The sequence below is a fragment of the Parambassis ranga genome, chromosome 12, assembly GCF_900634625.1.
Source record: "Parambassis ranga chromosome 12, fParRan2.1, whole genome shotgun sequence".
In the NCBI taxonomy this organism is placed as follows: Eukaryota; Metazoa; Chordata; class Actinopteri; family Ambassidae; genus Parambassis; species Parambassis ranga.
Window position 1 is genome coordinate 7,124,916 of NC_041032.1, and position 25,489 is coordinate 7,150,404.

Below are 25,489 nucleotides of genomic sequence, written 5' to 3' on the forward strand. Positions count from 1 at the left end.
AAGCGACAGAGGAAAACAAAATCTATGCATCTGAAAGTACAGACTTCACATTACAGAGTTGAACATATGTAAATATGAACTTGACTGTATCATGTTGGCTGCTTAGAACTGGAAGGTGACTCATTTTAAATGTCTATCAATGATTATAAACTTTGAAAAAACTGTCTGCTGAACTTTTCCTATTGCTTCCACTGCTGAAGGTATGCGAGTCGAGTCTGCTTCTTGTTTCCGTTGTCAGTGGGGGGGCTAGGGGTCATCCCTCCAGAGGGCGAGCATGAAAGCCTGATGTAATTTCTGGACTGCAGTCTCTCAGCAGGGCTCTACTGGCTCGGTCGGGCGACTGCAGCTGCCTTCCTCTCATCTCGCTCTCATCCACCTATCTTTTTCTTTAATTTTTCTCTTTCTTCTACTTCTCGATCATTTAGTGAGTTTTTTTTTCTTTCTGCAGCCTTTGCGTCTCCCCTTTGTGCAGTTGTACCTTTGAAAAAGAAGGCCTCCCCTCGTATCTGGGCCACGGCATCAAAGTGACTGGTGCATCTGTCTGGGGCATCTCGTGCCAGCCTGAGAGCAATGAAATGTGAAGTGAGTAGGAGGAGAGGACATTGTAAAAAGAGAGAAAATAAAGAGGCAGCTGTGTTAAACTGGACATTTATGACACTTTAAATGGTTTGCCATCACGGTTAATGTTCTTCTGTGTTCCTGTAATTCATCTATCCTCTAAATCGATGTTACATTTAAAACAAAGTGAAAAGTTGATGCTTTTAATGACACACACACACACAGGCCTCATTTTACACAGCTAATTCTCTTCATGATTTTACCATCATCTGCAGCTATCGGCTGCCTCTGCAATAATCTGTGAAACCAGGCTAAACAAAAGAGGAGAGGCTATTGGACTGACACGGTGAGATCCCTGGGTGCATTTATCACAGAGCTTTTTAAGTGATTTAAAGCACTGACGTGGCCTGCCTGCCAATGATGAAGCCATTAGCACCACGAGGCGGTGAGTGGGAGCCAGCCAGACCTTATATTACCAACAAAGGTCTCTATTCAGAGCTCTACTAGCACAACACCTCAGCCTAGTGGTCGGTATTAGGGAGCCTTGTCAGGCCTAATCGAGCTTTTTCCACACATCACAGCCTGATGAAGGCAGCAAGAAGTCATTAATGAGGCCAGTGGAAGTTGCAAAGTGGGGATCAGAGGTGGTTAAACACAACAACACTGCCTGGTCAACTCTGGCAACCTTTTTTTCATGCATTTAACAAATTCTCAATAAATTCCTTTGTTGGGCCACTTAAGGGTTACTTAAAGGTCAGAGCCTAGTTGTTTGGATGCACGATTGTGAGTGGGTGTACACTCAAGCAATAAATAGACTTTTTTTTGTCTAATTATGCTTCACAACCTAAAAACTACAGGCCGATCACTGCCTGAGTCTCTTTAGGGAATTACTTAATTAGATGGGCAGGCTACCAAGCTCCCTTTCCGACTCCTGGCTAATTTGTTTGTACCTTACGACTTTATATCAAGCTCCAAAAATGTTTAGTATTTCTGCATAGATTCATTTCGCTGTGCCACAAAGAAAAGAAGAAAAAAAGTAATAAAATAAAAAAAGCAATCACAATGTAATTATGCCAGTGTACAAGGCACAAACAGGAAAGCAGTAATGTCTCTATAATGAGATCCAATAAACGTAGCAACAGCAACCTGTGTGAGACCTATAGATGCAGCTTATTGCCGCGACTTTAATAAAGCAGCTTGTTACGCAAACATTCAAGGTCCTGGAATTAGTTTTTTCAATTTTCAGCTCAATATACCAAACAGTTTGTTTTTGTACCATGACTGTACACCCAGCCTGTATCCCCGCTCCAAACAATCTGTTCCAGTGCCAACACAGCACAGACGGGGTCATGGTGAAAAGGATTTTCAGACTGTGAATGAAGGTTGGCTGTAACGCTGGTGATTCAGAGTCACAGCTAAGACATTATTCATTGATTATTATTATTCACCAGAGAATTTTATTCCATGAAAGAGAATAGTTCCTACTTACAGGAACGTGGATCTGTTCTCAGGGAGGTCCAGCAGAACCGGAGGCTCAGCTGTCTGAGAGGGGCTGCCTGGTTGGTTTGTGTGGGACACAGATTCTCTTACGCCTAGAGTGAGGGGCAAATCACAACTCAGGTTACTCTTTAATTCCTTTCATTTCTGATCAGTACTCAGTTTTTTGATTGATTTCTTTCCTCACTTATTACTTATTCACACACACACACACACACACACACATTTCCTCCTGCATATCACCCTCCTCTTCCTCACCCTGCCACTTCCTTTATGAGGGCAAGGTGTGATGCGGCCACATGAAGCTGTAATGAGGTCCAATTAACTCCATCCCATGTTTCCATAAAATCAATAACCTTCGCAGCTGTGTCTATGGTCTACAGAGCCATCACCAACGGGCGGCTGTTTCCACCACTGAGACTTATACAGTAATTGCAGCAGAGGCTTATGTCTCATGGGCACTTGAGGAGGATTGTGTGAATGCACATTCGGCTCGGGTATTTCACACCATTGATTAGAAGCTTGTTTCATAAGGTGAAGGGCTGATACAGTCAGTATTTTTTATTTATTGAGATTATAAATGAATAAATAAATCAAATGAATAATTTAATGCTTACCGCCATGTTGCTAAGTTCACTCATCCTTCACTATCAAGACCATACTAATCCTTTTCACATTCTTTCACATACAACACACACATGTCCACATGTACCCTCATACCATAGAGCTGCCAGACACGGACTTTGTCTTCATATGGTAGATCGTATTTCAGAGGGTCTCCCACGGGACCCTGGTAGTATGGTCTCATGATGGACTCCATGGCTGAAGTGTGGACCAGGCCGATGGCGTGACCGAACTCATGGACTGCGACGGCAAACAGATCCATACCATGAGAGTCTGAGGAAGACACAGAGTGGGTCACACTACAACTGCATTATTGTGGACAGCAAGACAATGTTACATGGTGTGTAGTAGCTTACAATAGGAAGTGATATATATAGCAACCGATTTTAAGAAGCAAAACAACTCAATTGTTAGTTAAAGGACCACGTTTTTTTCCTTTACAAATGTGTGCAGTAGGCATTAGATCATTATAAAAACAACAGACTCTCTCAGTCTGTCCATTCTGGACTACTGTAGGAATTAGGCAGCACCACATAGAATAAAAAAAAGAACCTACTCCCTTGAAAGTAATAAAGCTAATGAAAGCTAAATGATTATACTGTAATAAAAACATGATGAATATTTCATTCTATGTCCGCTTTGAGCCCACACAAAGGTCCTTAAATTAATGACAAACAATCTTACAAATAAACATTTGCTGCCTCAATTTCCTGCGTTGTGAGAATTTGCTGTTGTTTTGAGAAGTTTGAAAGAAAAAAAAAAACATAAAAATAAATTATTGACAAAATAAGTGAGCAAATAGCCTGACTGTAATAACTACCAGCAGCAGCCCTGTTTCTACCATGCAGGGTCACACACACGTGTTACCAGAAGCCACCAGCTGATCGAACATGTTGTGAAGTCATGGAGGATTTCTGGCCATGACTTTGGAAAGAGCCATGTCATGTCTGCGTCCTGAATTGTACCCCGTTCAGGTATTTTTCAACTCATCTGCTTATGGTGCAAATTAAGAGGCATGACAGGCAGCTCAGGACGCTTTGACTGCTGTTAGGCATGTGGCGTACTGAGATAACTATGGTAATACTGCCTGAGTCCCTGAGCCGCCAATCAAAATCTGAGTGCGGATAGACACCTAAAGAGGCTTCAGGCCATTAAAGCACATTTCCCTCCATGCTCAGGGGAAACATGAAAAGAAAAAGCCTCCAAACCTCCTTGTCTCTCTCTCCCTCTTTCTCTGTGAAGCAAGACAAAACCTGGGGCTTGGAGATTTACATTTGCAAAATTATGGAGAGCTAGCACGTCCAGCCAAGCTAGCTTAGAGTTCCTCGGTGGCTCAGCTCAAGCCTGCATTCAGTTAACCTTAGGTTAGCCTCAGCATGGGACATGCACTCCTGCTTACACTATTCATCTGGGGTATTGAGGAGGTAAATGCAAACTGTAATCTACAGGAGCACATGGTGCAGGTGAACAAAAGGAGGCTAGAGAGAGGGAGAGAGAGAGGGAGAGGACGGGGGCTCAGAGCAGAGTATGTACCATGTCATCATATTTAGTATGGTCCATGGGAAGCTGACAGAATAGATGTAATGCCTGCGGACAAAGTTGCACCGGGGAGAATTGTGTGGATGAACTGGATTCATTTAGGAAGGCAGGGAGAGACAGAGTCGACTTTTGTGTAGCTCTGCAGACTGTTTGATTGTTAGCGGTTCAATCTTTGTTCTTGCAGATTCACCAGTGACCCATTAAGTTTTTTTTTTTATCAACTCAAATGCTTTTATCGCATAGTGCTGAGAATAGAGATTAAGAGCTTTAGTCAGTAGATCTCTGAACCTTCTCCTGACCGCTGCTTCTCCAGGCCTGAGTAACGAGGATCACTGGACTCAGATGACTTGATTCTGGTCAAGAAGATGTCCCATGTGAATGCCCTGATTTTAACCTTGTGTTGTGTTAACCGTGTGTTAACCATGTGTCACGTGAATCTGCAGGAGATACTGGGAACTGGTGAACTTATGTGCCATGTTCTTTCCTGGAATACTGCACCCATTAAGGATTTAAGCTTATTTTAATACAATTAAAAAGATATGGAAACAGTGTGTATATTACTTTGTGATGCCACTGGTATTGCCCAATCAAGTCACATCTGCCTTTTTATATTTCTGCCATATATTTATGTGCAGTATTAGCTTGAATGAGCCTTGATGTTTTCATAGTTTTACATCTTGCAGTTAAATGGAATAAATATTCGTCTGGTGTAGAGTTAATTTATGTATTGCAGCCTGTTATGATGAAGTTAATAATCTCCACTTAACACTTTGACGAGCCAACTGTTCTGTCAATACTGCAATTACTGAATTTCCAATATGCTGTGACACTGCACAACAAGATGTGAATAAAACAAACATTTAGACTGACTGCATTCAGTCAGCACATTGTGTTGTGCCATCATTGATGAGTAGACTCACAGACAACTAATTTAATTCAGTCACCACAAAGGCTCAGCGGGCGATACACTCCATGCACCGGTCGGCCTGTCAGTGATGGCGGTGGTGGCTCACCGCCAGCCTCCTGTCCACCATGACCACGCACCACAACAACACCCTCTGGTCCATCCGATGTGGGAGGAAAAAAATCAGACCAGAGTGAGTCTCCAAATATCAGTGCCAACAACATGCCTCTCCTCCCAAACATCTTCTGGTCCAGGCCTCTCAAGCATGAATCCAACATCATTACCAACCTCTGCCGTTCAACAGCGGTGATGTCCTCCCTTCCATGAAGCAGCTCTTCTCCTGCCCACTGCCCCTCATCGATACATCTGCTTTCCAACAAACAAATAATGCAGCCAACAAACGTCGGTCTAGTGCACAACACCGATCCCCCTCCTTCATTGGTAAGTTCAGATTTGCCCATTAAGTACCTTTTTTTAATCACATCAAATGCTTTTATCGCAGAGTGCTGAGAATAGAGATTAAGAGCTTCTCCTGAACGCTGATCACTGGACTCAGATGTCTTGATTCTAGTCTAGAAGATGTCTGTCCGGCCTAAAATGAAAACATTCCAGTGCCAAAGTGGGCTCTGCTTTGGACCCACGCCTGTTTAGCTCCTTTCAGATGTGCATTCTATGCCAATATAAAGTCATTTATACTCAAATAGAATATTATTAATACACACAAAAGCTTAAAATAGGCAAGAGAATTTTCACTAAATGTACAATTTCCTGTTGATACTACAGAGTAGACCAAAAAGAGTACAATCCATCCTGCATGCTCAGCGAGCCTAAACCGAGCCTGTTCCAGTGAAGTTTAGTGACCACAAACAACTAAATGAAAAAACTCAGCAGCCAGAGACTCATATTTAACCCCTCATTTCCTTAGTGTGGCTGCTTTCTGCGGTCACACAAGGTATTTATCAAAAATATTCAACATGTCATTAACCTTTAAAAACACATATGCTTGCCATTAATTTCACCAGAGGTCACATGTTGAGGACTTTAAGAGGAGAGCATGCAAAAAACAAGTGCAGTAACTCAAATGGATATACAGCAGTATGTTGTGGATTACACACTCTGCCCTCCTGTTCTGGGTACTTGTTATATCTTTGTTTATTGTCTATGGATTCTCATTCTGCTGCTGAATTGCTCGGCAGCATTGTTTTCTTTTCCAGTATTCTGTTCTGTTTTGTACTTGAACAGTTTGTTATTGTCGGCTCTGTTACAGACAGCATCAGTCTGTACAGCATAAAGACTTTAGATTGCAGCTGGTAACGCATTAAAGCAAAGATTAAGCCTTGACACGTCCTCTGTTCTTCCCCACAGAGGTTCTGCCTTGTTCTCACTTCTTTTTAAGGCTGTAACTACATTTTACCACACAACTTCCCATCTCACATAAAAAACAAATAAACAAACCAGGGAGCAACAGAGACAGGGTCAGTGAAAGTCTCTGTTTGTCTGCTCTCTGCCCTCTCAATACTCCTTAAGCAACACATACAACTTCTAATCTGTGTAATCTGTGACTTTTGGTTGCCATAATTTATAACATGAGATTATTCTGCCACATATTTTGTATATATGAATGATAATTTAGCTCCGTATGCCTAACAGATAAAAGTTTTGTAAGAGGTTTCTGCCTCTGCTCGATGAACACATTTACACACACACATGCGGAAAAATGGAATGTCATGAAAAATTCACCTGCTTAATGATGCTTTTGTTTCAGTCAGGGTAATCAGCTTGCAGAGGCATATTGCTGGCTGAGTGATAATTAATAGAAGCAATCTGCTGCCTGTCAAAGCAAAAACAGCACTTTCAAACCTCCACTTATTTGATCTCACTGAGATTCCACCTTTCACGACTCTTAATGGATGCCAGAGCCATCAATCTGCACAGCGGGGGGTGATGATACTGGTCGGCTAAATTGCGGTGCTTAATTTTCACTGTTCTGCATCATTGTACGCATTAGGAGATGGCCTTCGTGGACCCAGATTTAGGGACCCCGCTGAGAACAATGCACCGGGAGAAGGGGGGGGAAGGGAATTAGCAAAGGCAATTACTCAGCTCTGGATTTGTCAGATAAAGTTCATTTTTCTAAAGATGATTACAAAGCTCTACAATCTGCTGAAGCACCAACACTCATTTTTTTTAGCTCCTGAGCTGACCTAACAAGTCTGTACATTCTCAAGGGATTAACACAAGTTGTTGAGAACAAATAATTTGTAAATCTGATAGCTTTTTGGAAGCAGCGCAGTCTGTGGATGTGTAGAAGCACAGATACGGACAACAGCGCAGCAAAGCCTTAGAGACAAGCCGAGGATGACGCAGGAGGAGGAAGAGGAGGAGGAGTGTGAGACAGCAGCAAGGTGAGGCCGGCAGAGGGTGACGTGAAGAAATTAAGAGCTGTTTAATTAGCTTTTTTTTTTTTTGTTCCTTTCTTCGATCCTCGAAGCATCAGTCTGACAGCCTCGGTGTGACAAAGAAGGCAAATCAAAGAAAGAAAATAAAGAGGTGAGTTCACTCCAGCACCAGTTGGTGCCTTTCTTCAGGGAGCTGATTAAAGACATTTTGGAGAGAGTTTTTGTGATAGTTAAAAATAGAAGTCTGCTTGCTTTACAGATGAAAATGTTAGATGTTGAAAAATCACCCTTAAGGGGATTTATCACAGCGGAGAAGAGAAATATCCCTCAACATCTAAGAAGCTGCAATGATTCGCAGAACCATCCTCTCTCCCACACTGAAGGCTATTAGACTGTACTAACAAAGTGGCTACAACCATCTCTGAATTATTTATAGCTGCCCAAATCATCATCATCTACTTAGTTAGTACTTAAAACCGTGCTGTTAATATAAATATTACTGTTGCTGACTGGCTGAATAACACCTCTGACCTCTACCTACTTTGCTGCACCGCTCCCATTATCTAACCCTACATCTATGCAGCTGTTGCCACCATCACTCTACACACACGCACGCACAGGCTGCGCTGCGGCGTCGTCTGCTTGTCCTGCCGCTGCTGGAGCCTGGTGGGAGGTCTAATTGGAGCAGATTGAGCTGCTGTCCTGAAACATATGGTTCACAGCACTGACAGCGCAAAAACAAAAAAAAAGAGGGAACTCCATGCAGGTCCTGGCCCCATCACAGGATCACCAGCTGGGTTTGAGGGACTCACACACACACAAAGCAAAAGCCTCATGTTTTTTCAAGTTGAGGTCAAAATTTCAAAAGAACAATTTAAAATGTTGTTAAAACCTTGTTTTAAAATATAGCAGTGCAATATAAATGACCGTTAATAATAAGAATTCACCATAAACGGTGTCATCTGTGTAGTAAAAACTATGCACAGAAAAGGAGAAACAGCTGACATTACGCAATTTAACCCACGCGTAGTTCACCTCTACATCCCTGGAAGTGTTATTGTCGATGTTACAAATGTATCTCATATTATATGAGGCCATTCTGTGTCAAATCATCTTAAAAGGGAGCACAACCTCTGCAAATATTAAGGTCAAATTCACAACAGCTTTCAGCAAACAGCCAGCAGAGATTCATATTTTCGACACTTATTACTCGAGTTTAGAAGTTCATCCTCGACATGAACGCTATCAGGACCCAATGCGAACTTTCAGGATGTCAAAATACTTATTGTCTGCCACGGAGCTTGACTTTCAGTCCAGTTTATTGTCAGTGACAAGCCAATAAATCATGCAGTGACAAAAAGCCAGGTCTTTGATGTTTTATGAAAAACCTGCACGAAATGCAAATGTGGACAGGATAAGCAGGCTATACATCATCAAAAGCTTCACCTGCCATGAATGGCTGTGTAAAGTTTGAAGAATTCAGATATTTCAGGCTCTTCATTTGTGATTTTCCACCTCCTGTTCTGCATAATATTTATAAAGCTCGACAAATCATACATTATAGTGTAAAAACTAACTTATACTTGACCCATGATTCACCCTGAACACAACATATCGTACTATAGGCAAAACATCAGGTAGGTTTGACTGCAGGAACTTTCTTTACATTTCTATAGCACCCTTATGCCTACCAGAAAATGTTAGCTACAATAAGCAAGCTACACTGTGGCACCTCCAAACATAACATGCTTATCTTTCTGACTTATTCACATTCACTATAACACAAGCTGTGTGCCTAAAACCGACTTGACGATTTGACTTAAATCTTGAGCAACTTGTGGAGCACACACACACACACACACACACACACACACACACACACACACACACACACACACACACACACACACTACCTGTCAGAGCAGAGTGATGAATTGTTCCCCCCCCTCCATGGTGGCCCACAGGAGACACCTTCCTCATAATGAAGCAACATCACATAAAGTGTTGGTGCGTCATGTGCATGCGGCAGATCTGAGCTGTTCCATACAGTGCACTGCACAAGACACACATCACCCTAAGTACACAGTGTATCAGACTTACTGTTGTTCTGTCTGTGGAGCAAAATCACTCACATTGTTAGTGCTGCTTCATAAAGGACAGCATAGTTACAGGCCTCTCTCTCTCTCTCTCTCTCTCTGTGTGTGTTTGTTTTGCCTCCAGATTTGGAAAAAAAAGTATTCATGTCAGATTTTGTCATGACTTCGTCTTTCATACAGCATATAGTCTATTTATGAAGGCTGAGGCTCAGGTAAGGAAGAGTTAGAAATAGACACATGCTGCCAAGTTGTGTAATTCAGTTTCTCCTGGAAAGAAAGAAAAAAAGGCTTCACATGGAATTAGAGGAGGAGTAATGGTGTGCTCGCACATCACAAAACTTTTGGCACTCCTTCATCTCCTGGCTTCGGGGACTTTTTAGCAGATGGTGGTATATACAGCGTGGTGGTAACAATTACTCTTCCTCTGCATAGGTGCTATTTTCTTTTTTAAGATGAAATACAGTCAGATGAAATACAGACATCAATTAGCTAGAAGCAGCAGATATAATTAGAAAAATCAAAAGTTGCTTTTTTTATTTTTAACATTTTACTGGAATAACTGAGCTTACTGCAACCTGTAATTACTTTGTTGCCCACACAATGATCCCTCTGCTTCTGCAATCCACTCATTTTGACCATTGCACACTGAAGTCTGCGTTGTCATAGGTCGAACTTAGAACATGTATTTTATTTTTCTAAACGGTTGGAAAGACTTTGGCTGTTAGCCAACTACATCATCTGTACTCCTCTGACTTTCTAGTGTCCATCCAATTTCACAAAGAGGGGACCAACAGAGCAGAGAAGAGGAGCAAGGTCATTTTAAGTTCAGCCATCCAAATAAAAGACAAATTAAAGAAAGCAAGTCAGAGAAAAGGAGAGTTAATGATTTATGCTGTCATTCATGTGACCGTGATGAGACGGTCTGACGATGCATTCAGTGGACTACATCGCTCCATCCGCTTATTACATCTGCATGAGTGGACCTATAATGCTTCCCCACCCTTTCCCACTTGCTAACTGCGCTCTGTTATGTGTTTTTAAAGGGGGGGGAGGAAGAGGATGATGGTAAGTGACAAGACGACGGAGGAGGACTTCACCATTTGGCTGCGTTTTGTGTCACAGAATACAGAGAGTCTGGATTTTACATGTATTAATAAGACAACAAGAACACAAACAACACAAGGAGGGGGCGAGCGAATGCTCAGAGAACATACAGTGTGCTCTGTGAATGAGTGAACAACAAGTGAGGACATGAATCAGTCAATATAAGCGCTTCTGGGACTAAAATACAGCATTGTGCTTTGTAGAACGGCCTAAAGAATGACGGGTATCTCTAATGTGAGCTCATCTATTTTTGATTGGCGAAGCTGATTGAATTCCATTTAGAGCCGCTGTCACTATGTCCTCATTTCAAACTCGTAGAACTCCCTCAGCGGGTAATCGAGCTCTTTGAAAACTGTCTGATGAAATAAATTTGGCCATATCATCCAGGAGGACGTCACATAAACTAATCTATTAGCCCGCTCCGCTCCAAGGAAAAACACAATCAGTGAGCCTGTGTGCTGATGACTGTGTTTGGAATATAATATAACAGGAAGTAATTAATGTGATTCAGGTTAATACTCCGCTTTAGTGGTCACTGAGAGTTCATCACACTCACAACACTGAGGCGTGAACAAGTAAACAGGTGATGCTTATACTGATACTTATACCAAAAACTTCTCTCTCTCTCTCTCTCTCTCTCTCTCTCTCGCTCTCACACACACACATACTGTTTTGAGGATCAAGCATACATTCTCTATGCTCCTGTCACCACATGGATCTTAAATATAATTGTCACTTTTCTGACCTGGAGATCTGAAGGTCCAGGCCTCATCATCATCAAAGTGTGTATCCCCAGCTGTGAATCTCTCTCCGGGGAAAAACGCATGCGCCACCGTGCCCCCTGGCCCATCAAAGGGATATCCATCATTGTGATCGGCCTTTGTGAAGTCAATCTGAATGTCTGCGTCGCTCCCCGCCACCTCGTGGAAGTTAAGCGGCGCGATGTCGCTCCAGACCTTCAAGGCGTAGTACATCAGGGCCCGGACTGTGTCCCTGCCCAGTAAGGCTGAATCCTTAGGAAAGGTCCTCACTCTGAGAAAGGAAAGAGAGAAGGAATAATATATAAAATACAACAAGATAGAGAAGAGGGAAGAGACTTGAGGACATGGGGGAGTAAATATGAAGTAGATGAGTTGGCTGATGAGGAAAGTGGATGGAGACTTGACAGGAAGAACGAAGCAGAAGTGGAGTCAGGAGAGGGCACTTCAGAGAAGAAAGAAATAAAGGACACGAGGCCAGAGGAGGATATCAAGTGTCTCAGTGTGACACATCAGAGATTAGCATGAAGAGATGTGACACCAGTGCCAGTACTGCTCTTGTTGTTGGAGTTATGTTCAAATTATGCCTGTTTACCTACAGATTCTAACCAGAGCTGACAAAATACATAAACAGACTTAAAATTTTTAAAAGAAAAAGAAACAGAAATAAAGCAAAAATAAATAAGTCATTATTTAATTATGTCATTTTTTAACTTTTTCATTTTGGCAGTTATTGGCCTCCATACTCAGCTACAATATAATCTTAAAATGTATTATATAATATATATATGTATATATAATAGATAAACTACTTTAAATAATCACTCCCTGGTGAGAAGAAGCAATTAAACTGGGAGTGAAGATCAGTAAAGTAATTAGTATACAGTATGTGATTCATACTGTATCTGTGGTCTGCAGCTGCTTTATGCTGTTGCTTCCATTGAGTCAGCAGGATATACGCAGGATGTTGCATTCACCATCACGCACAGCCATCCACTGCATTGAACTGCATTAGTGAAACACACAGCCTATCAGATGGGTCCAAATATGTCACCCATCTTCTTCAAATAAAGATAAACCTGCACCATCTACCAACAGATGGAGAAAACTCAAGGTAAAAACGGCAGCAGGGTGGAGGCTGCTCTGTCGAGCACAAAAACATAAAGGTCAACGATACAATGCTGCCTCTGCATGAAGGCTCCTGCTTGCATACAATGCGATTCTATCCGTTTCTGCATTTCATGCTCAGGTGCTCGGACGTATTGATAATAAATTTAGAATACAAAGTGCGTTCGGAGAGATTGCGGCATCAGCCACTGGGAACAGCTTGTAATCTTCTGACTACTTTTCTATCTTTCGTCACATGACTTATGTCATTTCCATCTGACAAACACAGTAGAAAAGGAAATCGAGGATAAACAGTAAGCCACTCAGACCTCATGCTAAGTTCGTCTATCCCCGCTCCTTCCGCTGTTCTTCACTGTCATTGTCTCTCGTCCTCTTTACTCTCTTTTCACCCACCAGCCTCCTCCTCATCCCTTTCTGCTCCTCCGTGATGCGTTTCTGCTTTCTTTTTCACACAAAAGAGCTAAATACAAAAGGCATTTTGCAGCCGTTAAATCAGTAAGTGACATAAATGAGAGATACTACAGTTAGTAGGAAAAGGTTAAAACACAACTGTACAAAAAACATACACCATGCAGTGAAACTGCCTACTCGTCAGTGACATCTTACATCTCTATAGGCGTTCAAGGTTTTCCTGCTTCTCCATTAACTGCAAGGCTGTATTGACAAATGTAACTTGTGTAACACTGTATATATTTCAATCAGAAAAAGGAGTGCCAGCACACATATTGATTCACATATCGATTGCTGCAGACAGACCCAAAGTTTAGCGCCACGGGGCAAGACGTCACACATAAGGGCTTCATTTCACAAGGACAGACAGACAGGAGCACAGGAATGAGGGAGAACATAGTAAGAAAAATGATTTAAGATATGTTAAATAAGAAGAGCTGCAGGGAGAGCTGAAGGTGAGTGAACCCAAAGGGAGCCGATCTTCAGCTGAGCTGTGACTTTTCCTTAAGTCCTGAATAAACTATAAATTAATCCTCTCGCACTCATGGGATACCACTACGTTTTTTTCCACTTTGGTGAGTCTTTTAATCCCCTTTTTAAATATATATTTATACACCAGCACACATTTGTTTGCAGACTTAGGAGGATCAGCTCCTACATGGTAGGTATAGTGTCATAACGCCTGCATTACATCAGATTCTCTTTCCTCAGATTGCGGACTGGTTAGTGGTATTAAACCTTTCCTTCCTTAAACATAGCTGTATACATACATAATCTAATGTATATGGGCCAAAAAAGGCTTCTTTTTCAGCTGTCGTTCAATGTGCATATGCAGATCTCATGCCACAACAAAAGCCAGATTATTTTTGATCAGTTCAGACAGGCTGATCCACTTACGGGACTGTCAAACTCTCACTGTGCCAATCATAGTAAACATTTAGGTCACAAATAGGTTCAGAGACTAAAGCTCTGTCACTAGAAACAAAGTCCTCTGTCATTCCTGCTTCGTCTTTTGTTGTATTTGGCATAATGAAAGCCAAGTTCTTGTCAAACAAATCATCTTTTTGACATTTCTTTCAGTTCATAGTTGAATTCTTTATGATGAAGGACTTCTTGTCGAGCACTGGTGACTCATTCTTTTGATAGAAGCTTCTCCCCCCGCAGTTTTGTTTTGGTGCTTTTAACAGCCCGGTTATGATAGAAATGTTAACAGTAAAGATTTGTAAAGGTGGTTTTTGTTTCCTGAGGAGCTCCTTTGGGCTACTTGTCTTAAGGTTGTAAGACCTTTGGCAGTACTTGAAGAAGAAAGACTATTCAATCTAGCCACAGCTTTTTATTTAAGCAACTGTACTGCCAAACGTCTACCAACCCAGTGGTCTGAGGCTGCGTTTGTCCAATGCTCTGAACCCTGAGTCTGGCTCGGTGACAGCTGATCACAGGGGTTTGATAGTTAATGCTTACCTCCCAGAAGCCACTCTAGTGGTAATTAGTGGTGGTTAAGGAAGGCTGGACAGCGGTGTGTTTGTCCACGTGTCAGAGAAGGACAATGTTGCTGTCACTTCCTGACAAATGTATTTGGTTTTAAACTCAATGTCGGTGAGCAACAACTGGAAGAGTATACTCCTAATCTTTTTCTTAGTTTCATCAGGTGCAACTTATGGTTGTATTTTCAAAGTACACACTGTACATGTCCAATCTTCAAACACACAAAAAAGACAATGAACAGGATGAAATACGCAGGAAGTGGATAATGAAGATGGAGCATCAAAGAGAGATTAAAATTAGTTAGAAACAGGCGTGCTGCATGATGAGGGAGGGGGAACAAAAGAGAGTGTAACAAGGAGAAACACAGGGACTCTCTTATTGCAGAAATCTTTCTGACAACTCCCCATGGCTTCATCTTCACCACAGTTCTAACTTTAGTCAGAATCATGGCGCCTGTTCTCCATGACAATGATGAGTTCCTTAAGTTTCAGCGTTTCTTCGGGCTACCGCACTCAGAGGGATCAGTGATCACATAGACACATTTCCATCTCTGACACGGTATCTGATGTCTCTGTATCCTTACCCACCAAAAATGATCCTCATGGCTTCTGTTCCAGACATGCAAGAGAGTACAGAGGTGTAAAAGAAAGAGAGAGAGGGGGGACTGTCTCCTAAACGCCAGTGAAACATGAAGCACTGGATAATTCAGGGTTTAAAGAAATGAAAGTTTAAGAGTGTTTTGTTCTATTACAGTTTATAATAAAGAATATTTGTGTTAGAGCAAAACGAGGTTCTGTTCTGTGTCATAAATGGCTTAGTTTTACTCTGTAGAGTTTTAAATCTCTTGTCTTGGGAGTATGATGAAGTCTCTTTTGGGCAAAAGAAAGAAGGGGGTTACCTTACTGTCCCAAAAGGACAGAAATGTGTGCTTATTTCTCAGATCACATCTCTATGTGTTTTTAAGTGTGGGAACCGTCACTGTGGCAACCAAAAATGGCGACTGCAGAAAGGAAATGCTTCCTTCAATTCACGACCTCTACCTAAGCCTTTACACTGTTTTGCAAAATCTAACCTTAACCAGTACGTGTTATTGCCAAAACCCAAATGTGACTGAAAACAAAAAAACTCTTGAGTGAAAGTCCACCATGGTGCCTGGGAGGTAGCCTACCTCACTGACCTGTAAGGCACACTTATGCAGCTGTATTAGTCTAATCATCGGGTGACGTCTGGCAGTTATGAGGATGTATTGGGTGAAGACTACTAACACTACTAGTCCCAGCCTACAGTAAGAAATGCATACATGTTTCTAACTTTCCTGGAAACCAACATGGGGGCTGCTGTATGATCAATGTGGAATCACAGTGTGCTTTCAGTCACTCATTAATGAGTTTGCTTAGCTCGAGTTCGCTTATTACACAAACTGTATTACTCGCGACACACCATGCCATGCAACCCCATGTGAGATGGGTTCCTGTTACACACAGGCTGACCGCTTTGTGTAATTACTCTCATAGCCAAGAGAGGGAGACAAACATTCTGTCCTGGAGCTTTAAGATCCATGAGTATAAAAGCAGCAATGAACTGTTAGGATCAAATGAAACCAATTTAACTTTCTGCAACAAATAGAAGATGAACCCAGTCATATGGACTTAGACACTAGCTGGATGGACAGAGCGCTGATTAGGTTTACTTCATTTCTGTGACCTATTTAATTCCATACCACGATTACCACCCTTCATTTCAGAAATAAGCAGGAGCAAACTACATACAGGTAATAATGTGTCTGCCTGCAAATTTGTATTAAGCTAAGCTGTTACATAAAGACACAAATGGTGGCTTGCACACCTGAACACACACAGAGGCACAATTCCCTATTACATTTCACCTGTTTGACTTTTAATTTCTGCATATTTCTTACCACACACTGACACAGAAGGGGTGATTCAGGTGGAGAGTTGCAGAATGAAAAGAAGAGAGGCTTGGCAAAGTTGTGGGGGAGAGGGAGAGAAACAGATGAAGAAACCTCTAAGACTCTTTCACTGTCCCCCCGCCTTCAGCACCTCAGCAGGCTCTTACCTCCTGTGGCTTTGCCGCTCTGCGGAGACATGAGCTGACATCAAAAGTGATGCTAAAAAGTGCACGCAAACACACAGGCGCGGACGTCTAATACATTCACCTCCTGTGCTCTGCTACCCTCGGTAGACATAAGCTGATTACCCTGCAAATTGAAAGCTCATGTGCCAACGGTGATTCACAGCCTCATATGCATTTGTAGAAGCACACATGTAGCATCGGAGAAACACACATGAGCACATTTCACAGACATGGACGCAAACTCACGCTGTGCATTAGCAAAACCTGCTCGTACGCACACAAACGGAGAGGCGCATACACACACACACAGCATGTCATTCACGCTGAAGATGAGAGACGCTAAATTAAAAAGGCTCGGCATGAAGTCTCTCGCCTCTTTCCAAAAATCTCTCTCTTCCTTTTTTCAATCTGCATCTCCCTCATCTGTCATTCTCTGTGTGTCCTGTCTATTATACAGTCACCAAGTCTGCGGCACTGATGTGAAATCTGATGAAGGGTTTCTAAAAAGATAATGGCCTTATAGTTATTGTTGAGGCTCTACCAAGCAATTTCATAGGTTTATGGTCTCAAATGGCAACAGGAAGATGAATGCTGAGGACTTTAATAACCTGGAATTACAGCATGTACTATGATGCCCACAAACACTTCTTATGTGGCAGTGCCGCTTTCACATACACGCACACACACACACACACACACACACACACACACACACACACACACACACACACGATGGATTAGGTTAGAGGTATTGAATGCAAGGGGAGAAGGAGAAACTCCAGTGTACACCTCCCTGGCTAGATGGGTTTCAACAAGCTACTATTTAATGGGAATTCATTTTGGGTCCAGAAGACAACACTGAACTTCATATAAACACATTTTCAATTTTCAATCTTGAAAGTTACTTATATACACTGAAGGTCATGTAGTTGCCTGGCTTTGCAGAACTTTTAAGATTTTGTAGCCTGCACTTTGCTGAAAACAAAGAATAATAGGCCATTTTTTTGTCCAAATCACAATGTCTTCCTACAGCTAACCACGTTTTAGTGAAAATGCTGACCATCATACACACCATGTAATGTTGGGATTCATTAGCAGTTTGTCTATTCTCATGCTCAAGTCGTTGAACATCATAAGTATGAGCTAAGATACCAGAATATGAATATGATCCTCCTATAGGTTCTTATAGCTGATTATGCTTGCAAAATATTTTAATCACCTGATACCCAACTATATATATCCTAATGTGGTGCCAAAGGAGCAAGAGAATGAAAAACCATTTGTCATGCTGTGGTTTATGGTCTGGCCATTACTGCTTGCAGCGTTGCGTTATTACTTCTTATACTCCCAGAGCTATGTGACTGGAACACAAAGGTGCCTTTGCTTACAGCTGTGGCATTTTTTTAACATTCAATGTGAGCTATGATATTTTGATGGACCCCTGTTGCAGATATATGTCTTTGGCTACGGATAATACTCTCATTACAAGCCACCTTCAGCTTTGAATATGGCTCCACTGTTTGTTAATAACCCCCTCTGGGTTTGAAGTGCAGGTCTTATGAAACAATGTCTTTGAGATGTTGGGGGTATAATTACAATAATGATACACTGCAATATGTAAAGAGCACGATGCCACTGTGGACCTACTGTACACTTGGAGAAAGGAACTAAAATTACATCCATGTTTACATCCTGTTTCATACATGAGGCTTTTTAATCTAAGCGCAGGTTCCTTCAGCCTGAGTGAACATTTGTGCCAAATTTGAAGAAGTCCACACAGGAAGTGTGTGTGAGATATTTAATTTACCGACGAACTGACAGATTGCCAACTCCAAAACGCAACGCCTCTGACCACATAAAGATACAATCTTCCTCTCCATGTTTACTTCTTCTCTTCTTTCACTCCCCCTCATTATTCCCATCCTCCTCCTCATCTCTTCTCTCTCCTCTAAACAGCTTCGCTACACCTATCTGTTTGAGTTATCAGTCGGGCTGCTAATGACTGCCAGGCTGTCTGCTGTGATAATGGGCTAACAATATGAGATAATGAGCTAACAGTGAGCTGTTACACAACTCGCTGTGGACGACTATAACATACTTGGCTGAGCGCGCAGCGGCATGTCGGCACACGGAAGGTATAAGCAGGAGCTGAGTTTGGGATTAAAAGCTCAGTGTCGGCACCGAAGCTCTCAGACATCACACTCATCATTTACCTGCTTATTTTGTGGAAAAAAATGTTCCCAAAATGTACAGTGACACATAATGACGCATGAGAGGGCAGTGAAGTGTCATTCAGTGCGCCTTTGTTTCACAGTTTGGTCCCATTTTGTACACAGCAGAGTGTGAGTAACTGCACATATTTGCACTTTGGCACTTCTTTTACTCCTTTGAAGGAACTTGGCCATAACCAGGAGTTTATGGCAACAATATCATGATGAAAATTATGACAACAATTTAAACCCTCACCTTTCTGTTGGAATATATTACTCTAAACAGAAGCTGGAAACACAAGAGTCAGTGGGGATTCCTCCTGTCTGTATTATATCCTCTGTGTGTTCTATTTTAATAATAAAACATAAATAGACACTTGTACGCGCTGACTTTCTGGCTGAACAATTAAAAAGATAATTAAAAACTGTTGATGTAATATGTACTGCAAAGATATAAATAGTTATGTTTTCTTTAGTGTTCCTCAGCGGATCTGTACTCCACCATTTATTATGGTTGTCAGATTACATCTGACTCATTAAGTGTTTTTGCACATTATCTCCATTTAGTCAGCCTGTTATTCACCCATATAATCTAATGAAGCAGATAATACTATGAAATATTACATGATAAAAATAATGTTTCTAAAATGGTGCAACATTATGTGAAAACAGAAGGAGACAGCATGAGAGTTACAGCCACAGAGACCAATCTATGCGGAGTATCTGCACTTTGTTATGGTGGCTTTACTGAATACATGCACCTTATGAAAATCTGTCTGAAGCCAGCGCGTAATCCACAGCTGTTCTACAAATCTGAGTAGCTGTGAATTTTCCGACTGGACTGAGGACAAGGCTGTGTTATTTGAGTGCAGGGAGCTGACAGGAGCACGCTGCATGATTGGCAGCAGTTCAAAGAAAGAAAACAAAGTTACAGCCCACCAGAAGGAAGGCAATACATACAACACCATATGAATACATACTGTGGAGTGCGTGCAGTGTTTTTTTTCTATTCTTTCTATTTGTGAGTGTATTTCATATTCAGCCCACACACCAGTTCACTGATAGTGTGAGTAAATCAACCAAACATATGTTACAGCTCTGCTTTCTCTGATTATTATTTTATCAAAGGCCTAACTGTATCACACTAATCTTATAAATGTTTCATCTTAAACATACTGTCGTAAGGTTATTCGCTTCTGATCGAGACACTAGATCAAGAATGAGCGGGTCAGATGGATGAGGCTCCGTCGAGACTCTGATCAAGTGTTTCTGTTATCGTGCTGTTCATGATGTAACTACACGTCATTTCTACAGCAACATTACTGGAGTCTATATAGGCGCTCTGAAAGGTTCACAGCTTGATTCTCGCAAGAAAAGGGCAGGTTATGGTCAAGTTAGATGCTTCAAAACAACCAATAGAAAACTCTTAGAACTACTCTTAGATCGAAACTTGGGAAAAACTTTCACACTCCTTTTGGTTTACATGTTCTATATTTAATGCATCTGTCATTGGTGTAGATGCACTCAATATTCTGCACAGTTTGGATTTTTTTTGAGAAACTGGGTCATGTATTAGAAGGCAAGCTGAAATTCCTACTCCCACCAAACACACCACAACAACACAAAAGCGGATTGGTCTTTTAAGACCCCATTCACACGGCGAAATAAATCCGGCTAGAGCAGGATTTGGGCCGTATCCAGATATATACAGCTTTTTTCTGAGTCTGAACAACGCGAATCTGGATATATCTGGCTCAGGTCTGAATGCAAATGCGTCTAGCGAATCCCCCTAGCAACGTGATACTTCCGGTTTATGGAAAAGCATGTCTGGGTTGCGTACAAAAACCGCATGTAAACAACCATCGAACTACGATGTTTCCCCCGAGTTTATTGTCGACAGGGCTACAAAGACATAAACTGCTTTTTGAAACCGAAAAAAACGAAAGAACAAGCGACATGAGACAAAAAAAAAAACATACGGCGCATGCGCACCTGCGGTCCTATGCGCCCTGAACAGACTCTGTATATTACACAAACAATCCGCTTGAGAGCGGACTTGCGTGTGTCATAGCCAGATTTGAAATAGGTATTCAGCTCAAATCCTTGAATGGGGCCTAAATGACAAAATCAAGAGGGTGTGATAATGTGTAATACAGTGTAATTTAGGATTAAACACAATGCATGTGTGAGACTAAACGGAGGCAGGGTGCATGTGTGTTTTAGTGACTAAATCCACTATGATCCATAAATCAATTTAAGATTGTTGTTGGATTTTTACTGCAGTATGGCTGCACTCAGTGATGTGCTTCCTAAAGGTATGCAAATGTTTTTTAAGCATGAGAGAACATTTCATTTTAAAAATGTCATGAAGAATCCAGAGGAACCTCTGACTTGTTTGTAGTATGTTAAAGGTCTTTCTAATCAAAATGCCACTTTTATGAAATTCCTTTGCCTTTGAGGCAGAATTGATCTGCAGAGTTGAAGATTTCCGGCTGGACGACGAGTCCTCTCATCTAAACATATCAAAGGAAGCACAGATGGGGAGGAAAATTGTATACTGGACTGCATCATAACAGAAGTGCAGCAGTCTCTATGTACTTATTTGAAAAAAAAAATGATGCTGAAACATAAATTATATCATTTCATCACAGCGACACAGCAGACCTCGTATTTTTGTGGGTTCCCTACCTCCAAGACAGATGTCTCTTATTCCATTTGTTCTGTGGAGTCGAGCTTCGTTTCCTGCGCCCCATTGTCCCCTCAGCCTCTGACACATCTGGCAGAGAACATCTGGGTGTTTTCATTAGACCAAGGGTGGCTTGGTCTGAAGGAGAGATGAAAGAGCAGAGGGGGAAGATTTCACTTATTGAAGCTAAAGTTAGTGTTTTATCTTAAAGGGGGGTGAATTATATCCTTAGTTCGTCACATACCAAACACTCCGGTCTCCTTCAGTCCTCCAAACTTCTGCATGGCTTTGATGGCCTTGGTCAGGGCCTCCTTGGTCTGAAGCTGGCCCGTCACTGGGTCAGGGGGCGGGAGGTATCCAAACTTACTCAGCCAGTCCTGGAAAGGGGAAACGGTAGACACAGAGATCATCAGAGTTCATTCTAGGCATTTCAAGGACTCCAGCTATCCAAAAGCTGCGGAGACGTTGGGACACCTGTTCAGGTTTACCGTCTGTGGATACTCTGTATCAATGTACATATGTCATTTCAAGTAATGTGTCCCCAAAGGTAAATATCAGAGACATAAATAATTGAAGCCCTTAGCATTCATAAAAAACCCCACTAGCAAACATCTGTGCCCTTCAAATATCACAAGAGACTACTGCATTGACAAGCTATCTTTTTAACCCCCCCCCTTGCTTTGCCTCAGCTCTACGAAAGCTTCTCCTCCTCCATCCTTCTTCTCCTCCTCCTCCTCCTCCATCCTCAGGATCCAACAGCCAATGAGACACTGCGGATTTTAAATAGGTTTTTGATCAGCACTCATCAGAGGTGAGTGACACAGATCGATAGCAAGGCATCCCTTCTGTACCGACAAGACTGGGAAAATCCCATTAACTGAATGACTTAGCTTTAGCGAAGCACTCTGCTGCCTGATTATTTGTCTCCTCATGCTTGGCTTTGCCATCTGTCCACAGGGCTTGAGAAAAGTTTGCAGGAGAACGAAGCGGATCCTCAACAAGTTTGAAATGGTAACATGAACGGCGTAGCAATATTAAAACTGAGAAAGAGTAAACCTAAGGGCAATGAAAATAATAATATTCTAAAATTATTTCCCAGCTTTTCACTCTCATCAGCAGCACACAGTGACGGCTCCAAGATAAAGACACATCAGTGCAAACAGAGAATGGAGATGTAGAAGCATTTAAATGATTTAAAATGCATCTCAAATTTAATAAGCTACAAAATAATGATGCTTCTTCGCCCAGAAACACACAGATAAATGACTTAACTGAGTGCATAGTGCAGGAAGAATCCAGCATACACAAAAATATATCCTCTTCAAATCTCTGATTTAACACACAGGACACACAGACTGTCTCTTCTTTAATCTCTAATTATAACACACACACACAAACATAACGTCTAACAGTTGGCATCACAAATTAGAACCTTTTTTTAAAGCGTACGATGCTACAGTTGTATCCTGTTTGCCTGTTTTGATTGTTGTATTTTGTTGTGCTTGAAAAAAGACTTTATTTCCCAGAACGGTAAAGAAGTAAGAAATAAAGAAACAACCTGAGTTCAACCCAGTGCTGCTAGGGACAATGCCAGCACTGTAAGGTAAGTTTGCTTTAGCTCATAAGATAGAAAAATACAAAAATAACCTGAGACAACTGGGTCATCTTTCTATGGTTTGATGCCAACCGCATCAGAGGATTCAAAGCCACAACTGTTTATTTCTAATATTTGCCTGTCTGCATATCATTCATGAGCATCTACTGACATTAGCATCATGGGATCCTGTCAGTTCAGATTTAATGAGCACACAGTCCCAACTTCACATCCTCTCCCTGTCTGAATCTCCAAAAGAACCACATATAGTGTTCATCAAGAGAGACGCACACTTCACTGCATGCTAAGAAGCGACGCTGTATGAGGGGTACATGAATGTAAAGTAACATTCTAAATTCAATATTCAAAAACAACCGCAGAAATAAGCAGCGACGATGCAGCATTAGCTTAGCTGCAGCACCGATGCTGGTATTTAATGCCTTCAGCGAGGCAAATGCTTGCTGAAGTGGGGGCTTGACCCCCTGTGCTAGCTCCAGCCCAGGGGGTCCATATCACTTAACCCATCTGCTGCTCAAATGACCTGCTCATGCAATCCCATTAGGTTATCATTCACTTTGACTTTCACTAAAAGCCTCCCAAATAAAGCAATGGAATATGTTTTTATCTGTGCCATTTACCTCCAATGCTGTGCAAAATAACATCATTTCAATCACTGTCCATACCCGCTAGCCTGTCAGCGTCTCCACACTTCATATTGAAGTACACGCAGCTGCACTGTTGCTCTTAGCTGTGATACAATTAGCCAACTTCCTCTCAAGTGCCACCTCCTGCAGGAGCGCTGAAATTCTCCTCAGCACGAACATGATTGATGCGACTTTCTGTCTCATCATTTCAAAAAGTCCACGCATCTTTAATGTGCGTTCTTTTCTTCTTCTTTTTTTTTTACATTTTCCACATTATGGATACACCGATTGTGTTTGTTGGATAAAAGAGACAACAGATATCCATCAGAGGATGCACTAGTCACACTGGGTTAGTAAGTTAAAGATAAAATAGATTGTGATGGAAAACTTAACATAAAATAAAATAAGATAGTGTTTCTCTGCAAGATGCAAGCACACATATCACATAAACATTCAGGTATTTTCTTTATGCCTACAGGGAAACAATAATTTATCTGGGACAAGGCACATAAACGCTCATAACTGAAGCATGGAGAAGTTGTTATGAGGTCTGATATATACACCCAGTTTGTGCTACAGTATCTGTGTGTCAAGGATAATTTATTTGAGTAATCCTGAACCCAGGTCCATGTAATCCTCAAATACAGGGAGGTCTGAAGTGGAAAAGACATTAAAATAAATTCAATATATAGAAACATTAATTCAGACAGAGAGGGAGAGGGGTATATAAACAACCTAATAAAGCACTGGGAGCTGACATCTTTCTTCACCTGATGAGACTTTGTATCATTCACAGCATGGTATGGCATTGGTAGCATATCAGGGTTTATTTATAGTTTGGGGCTTGCTGGAGCCAGAGCTTGCATTATCTGACACAAAAAATGCCCCCAGTCTAATTAAATAGCTGTGAACAGAGAAAACAAAGCGAAACATCCACTCCTTTCCTTGTCTTTTCTGCAATCGAGCTGCTTGTTCAAGCCAAGGAGAAGATAGCGCTGGAACAGAAAATCAAGCTTCATGTGTGCGAGACATTGATTAATGTGGGCGCAGAGTTTGAAGCGTCGAACTGAACTGCTGATGCATCAGTTATTATCGGGGAGTTTGAAACAGGAGGAGGAAGGGGAGGGGGTGGGGTGGAGGGGAGGTGGGTGAGACAAAAAAAGCCGTGTGAGGGTGGCTGAGTTTGAGGAAAGATATAGGAGAGGACAAGAGTGTGAGAGTTATGTATGTTGGTCATATGTGACTGTGTTTTTTGTGAATGAAAAGACTTTTTTAAATCTCCCACACAAAAGCTGGTAACATTTGAATTTCTGTTGCATCTTTCTACATTAAGCTCACATTATAATGGAGAATTTCCATTTGCTCAACAAATCTTAAAAATGCTGCCCCGGTGCTCTGTTGTCAGACTACAGGAGAACATGTACAAAACAAAATTGCAGGTTCAGCAGATACAGGTGATCAGAGCGAGCAGGATGGGACTAAACGGTGGTTTTAACAAGCTGAGGCTCAGCAAACAAACCGTCTGTTCCACTTCTTACCAGATGTTGGCTGTATTGTGCAGTTTTATTTTTTTGCCAGCTGAAGCAAAAATAAGCCAGTTTGCTTATTGTTTTGGGCATTTCTGTGTGGATGATCTGTAGGATCTGGAAGCCCAAAAAATGAATCCAGAGAAAGTTTGGATACAGAAAAGCAGCATCTTCTGCAAAAATTCACTCATTT

At 41.6% G+C, this 25,489-nt stretch overlaps 1 protein-coding gene across 1 annotated transcript in view; it reads right to left on the reverse strand.

Annotated features, from left to right (window-relative positions):
• Window positions 1–25,489, reverse strand: part of LOC114443886 (matrix metalloproteinase-17-like) — a 46,699-nt gene that overhangs the window by 6,626 nt on the left and 14,584 nt on the right. The window contains exons 2-7 of the mRNA XM_028418234.1: window positions 21,777–21,909; window positions 21,535–21,670; window positions 11,467–11,753; window positions 2,776–2,952; window positions 2,048–2,150; window positions 479–561 (exon numbers count right to left, since the gene is read on the reverse strand). Of these exons, the coding sequence (XP_028274035.1) occupies window positions 479–561; window positions 2,048–2,150; window positions 2,776–2,952; window positions 11,467–11,753; window positions 21,535–21,670; window positions 21,777–21,909 (919 nt within the window). The remainder of the gene's footprint in view (window positions 1–478; window positions 562–2,047; window positions 2,151–2,775; window positions 2,953–11,466; window positions 11,754–21,534; window positions 21,671–21,776; window positions 21,910–25,489) is intronic.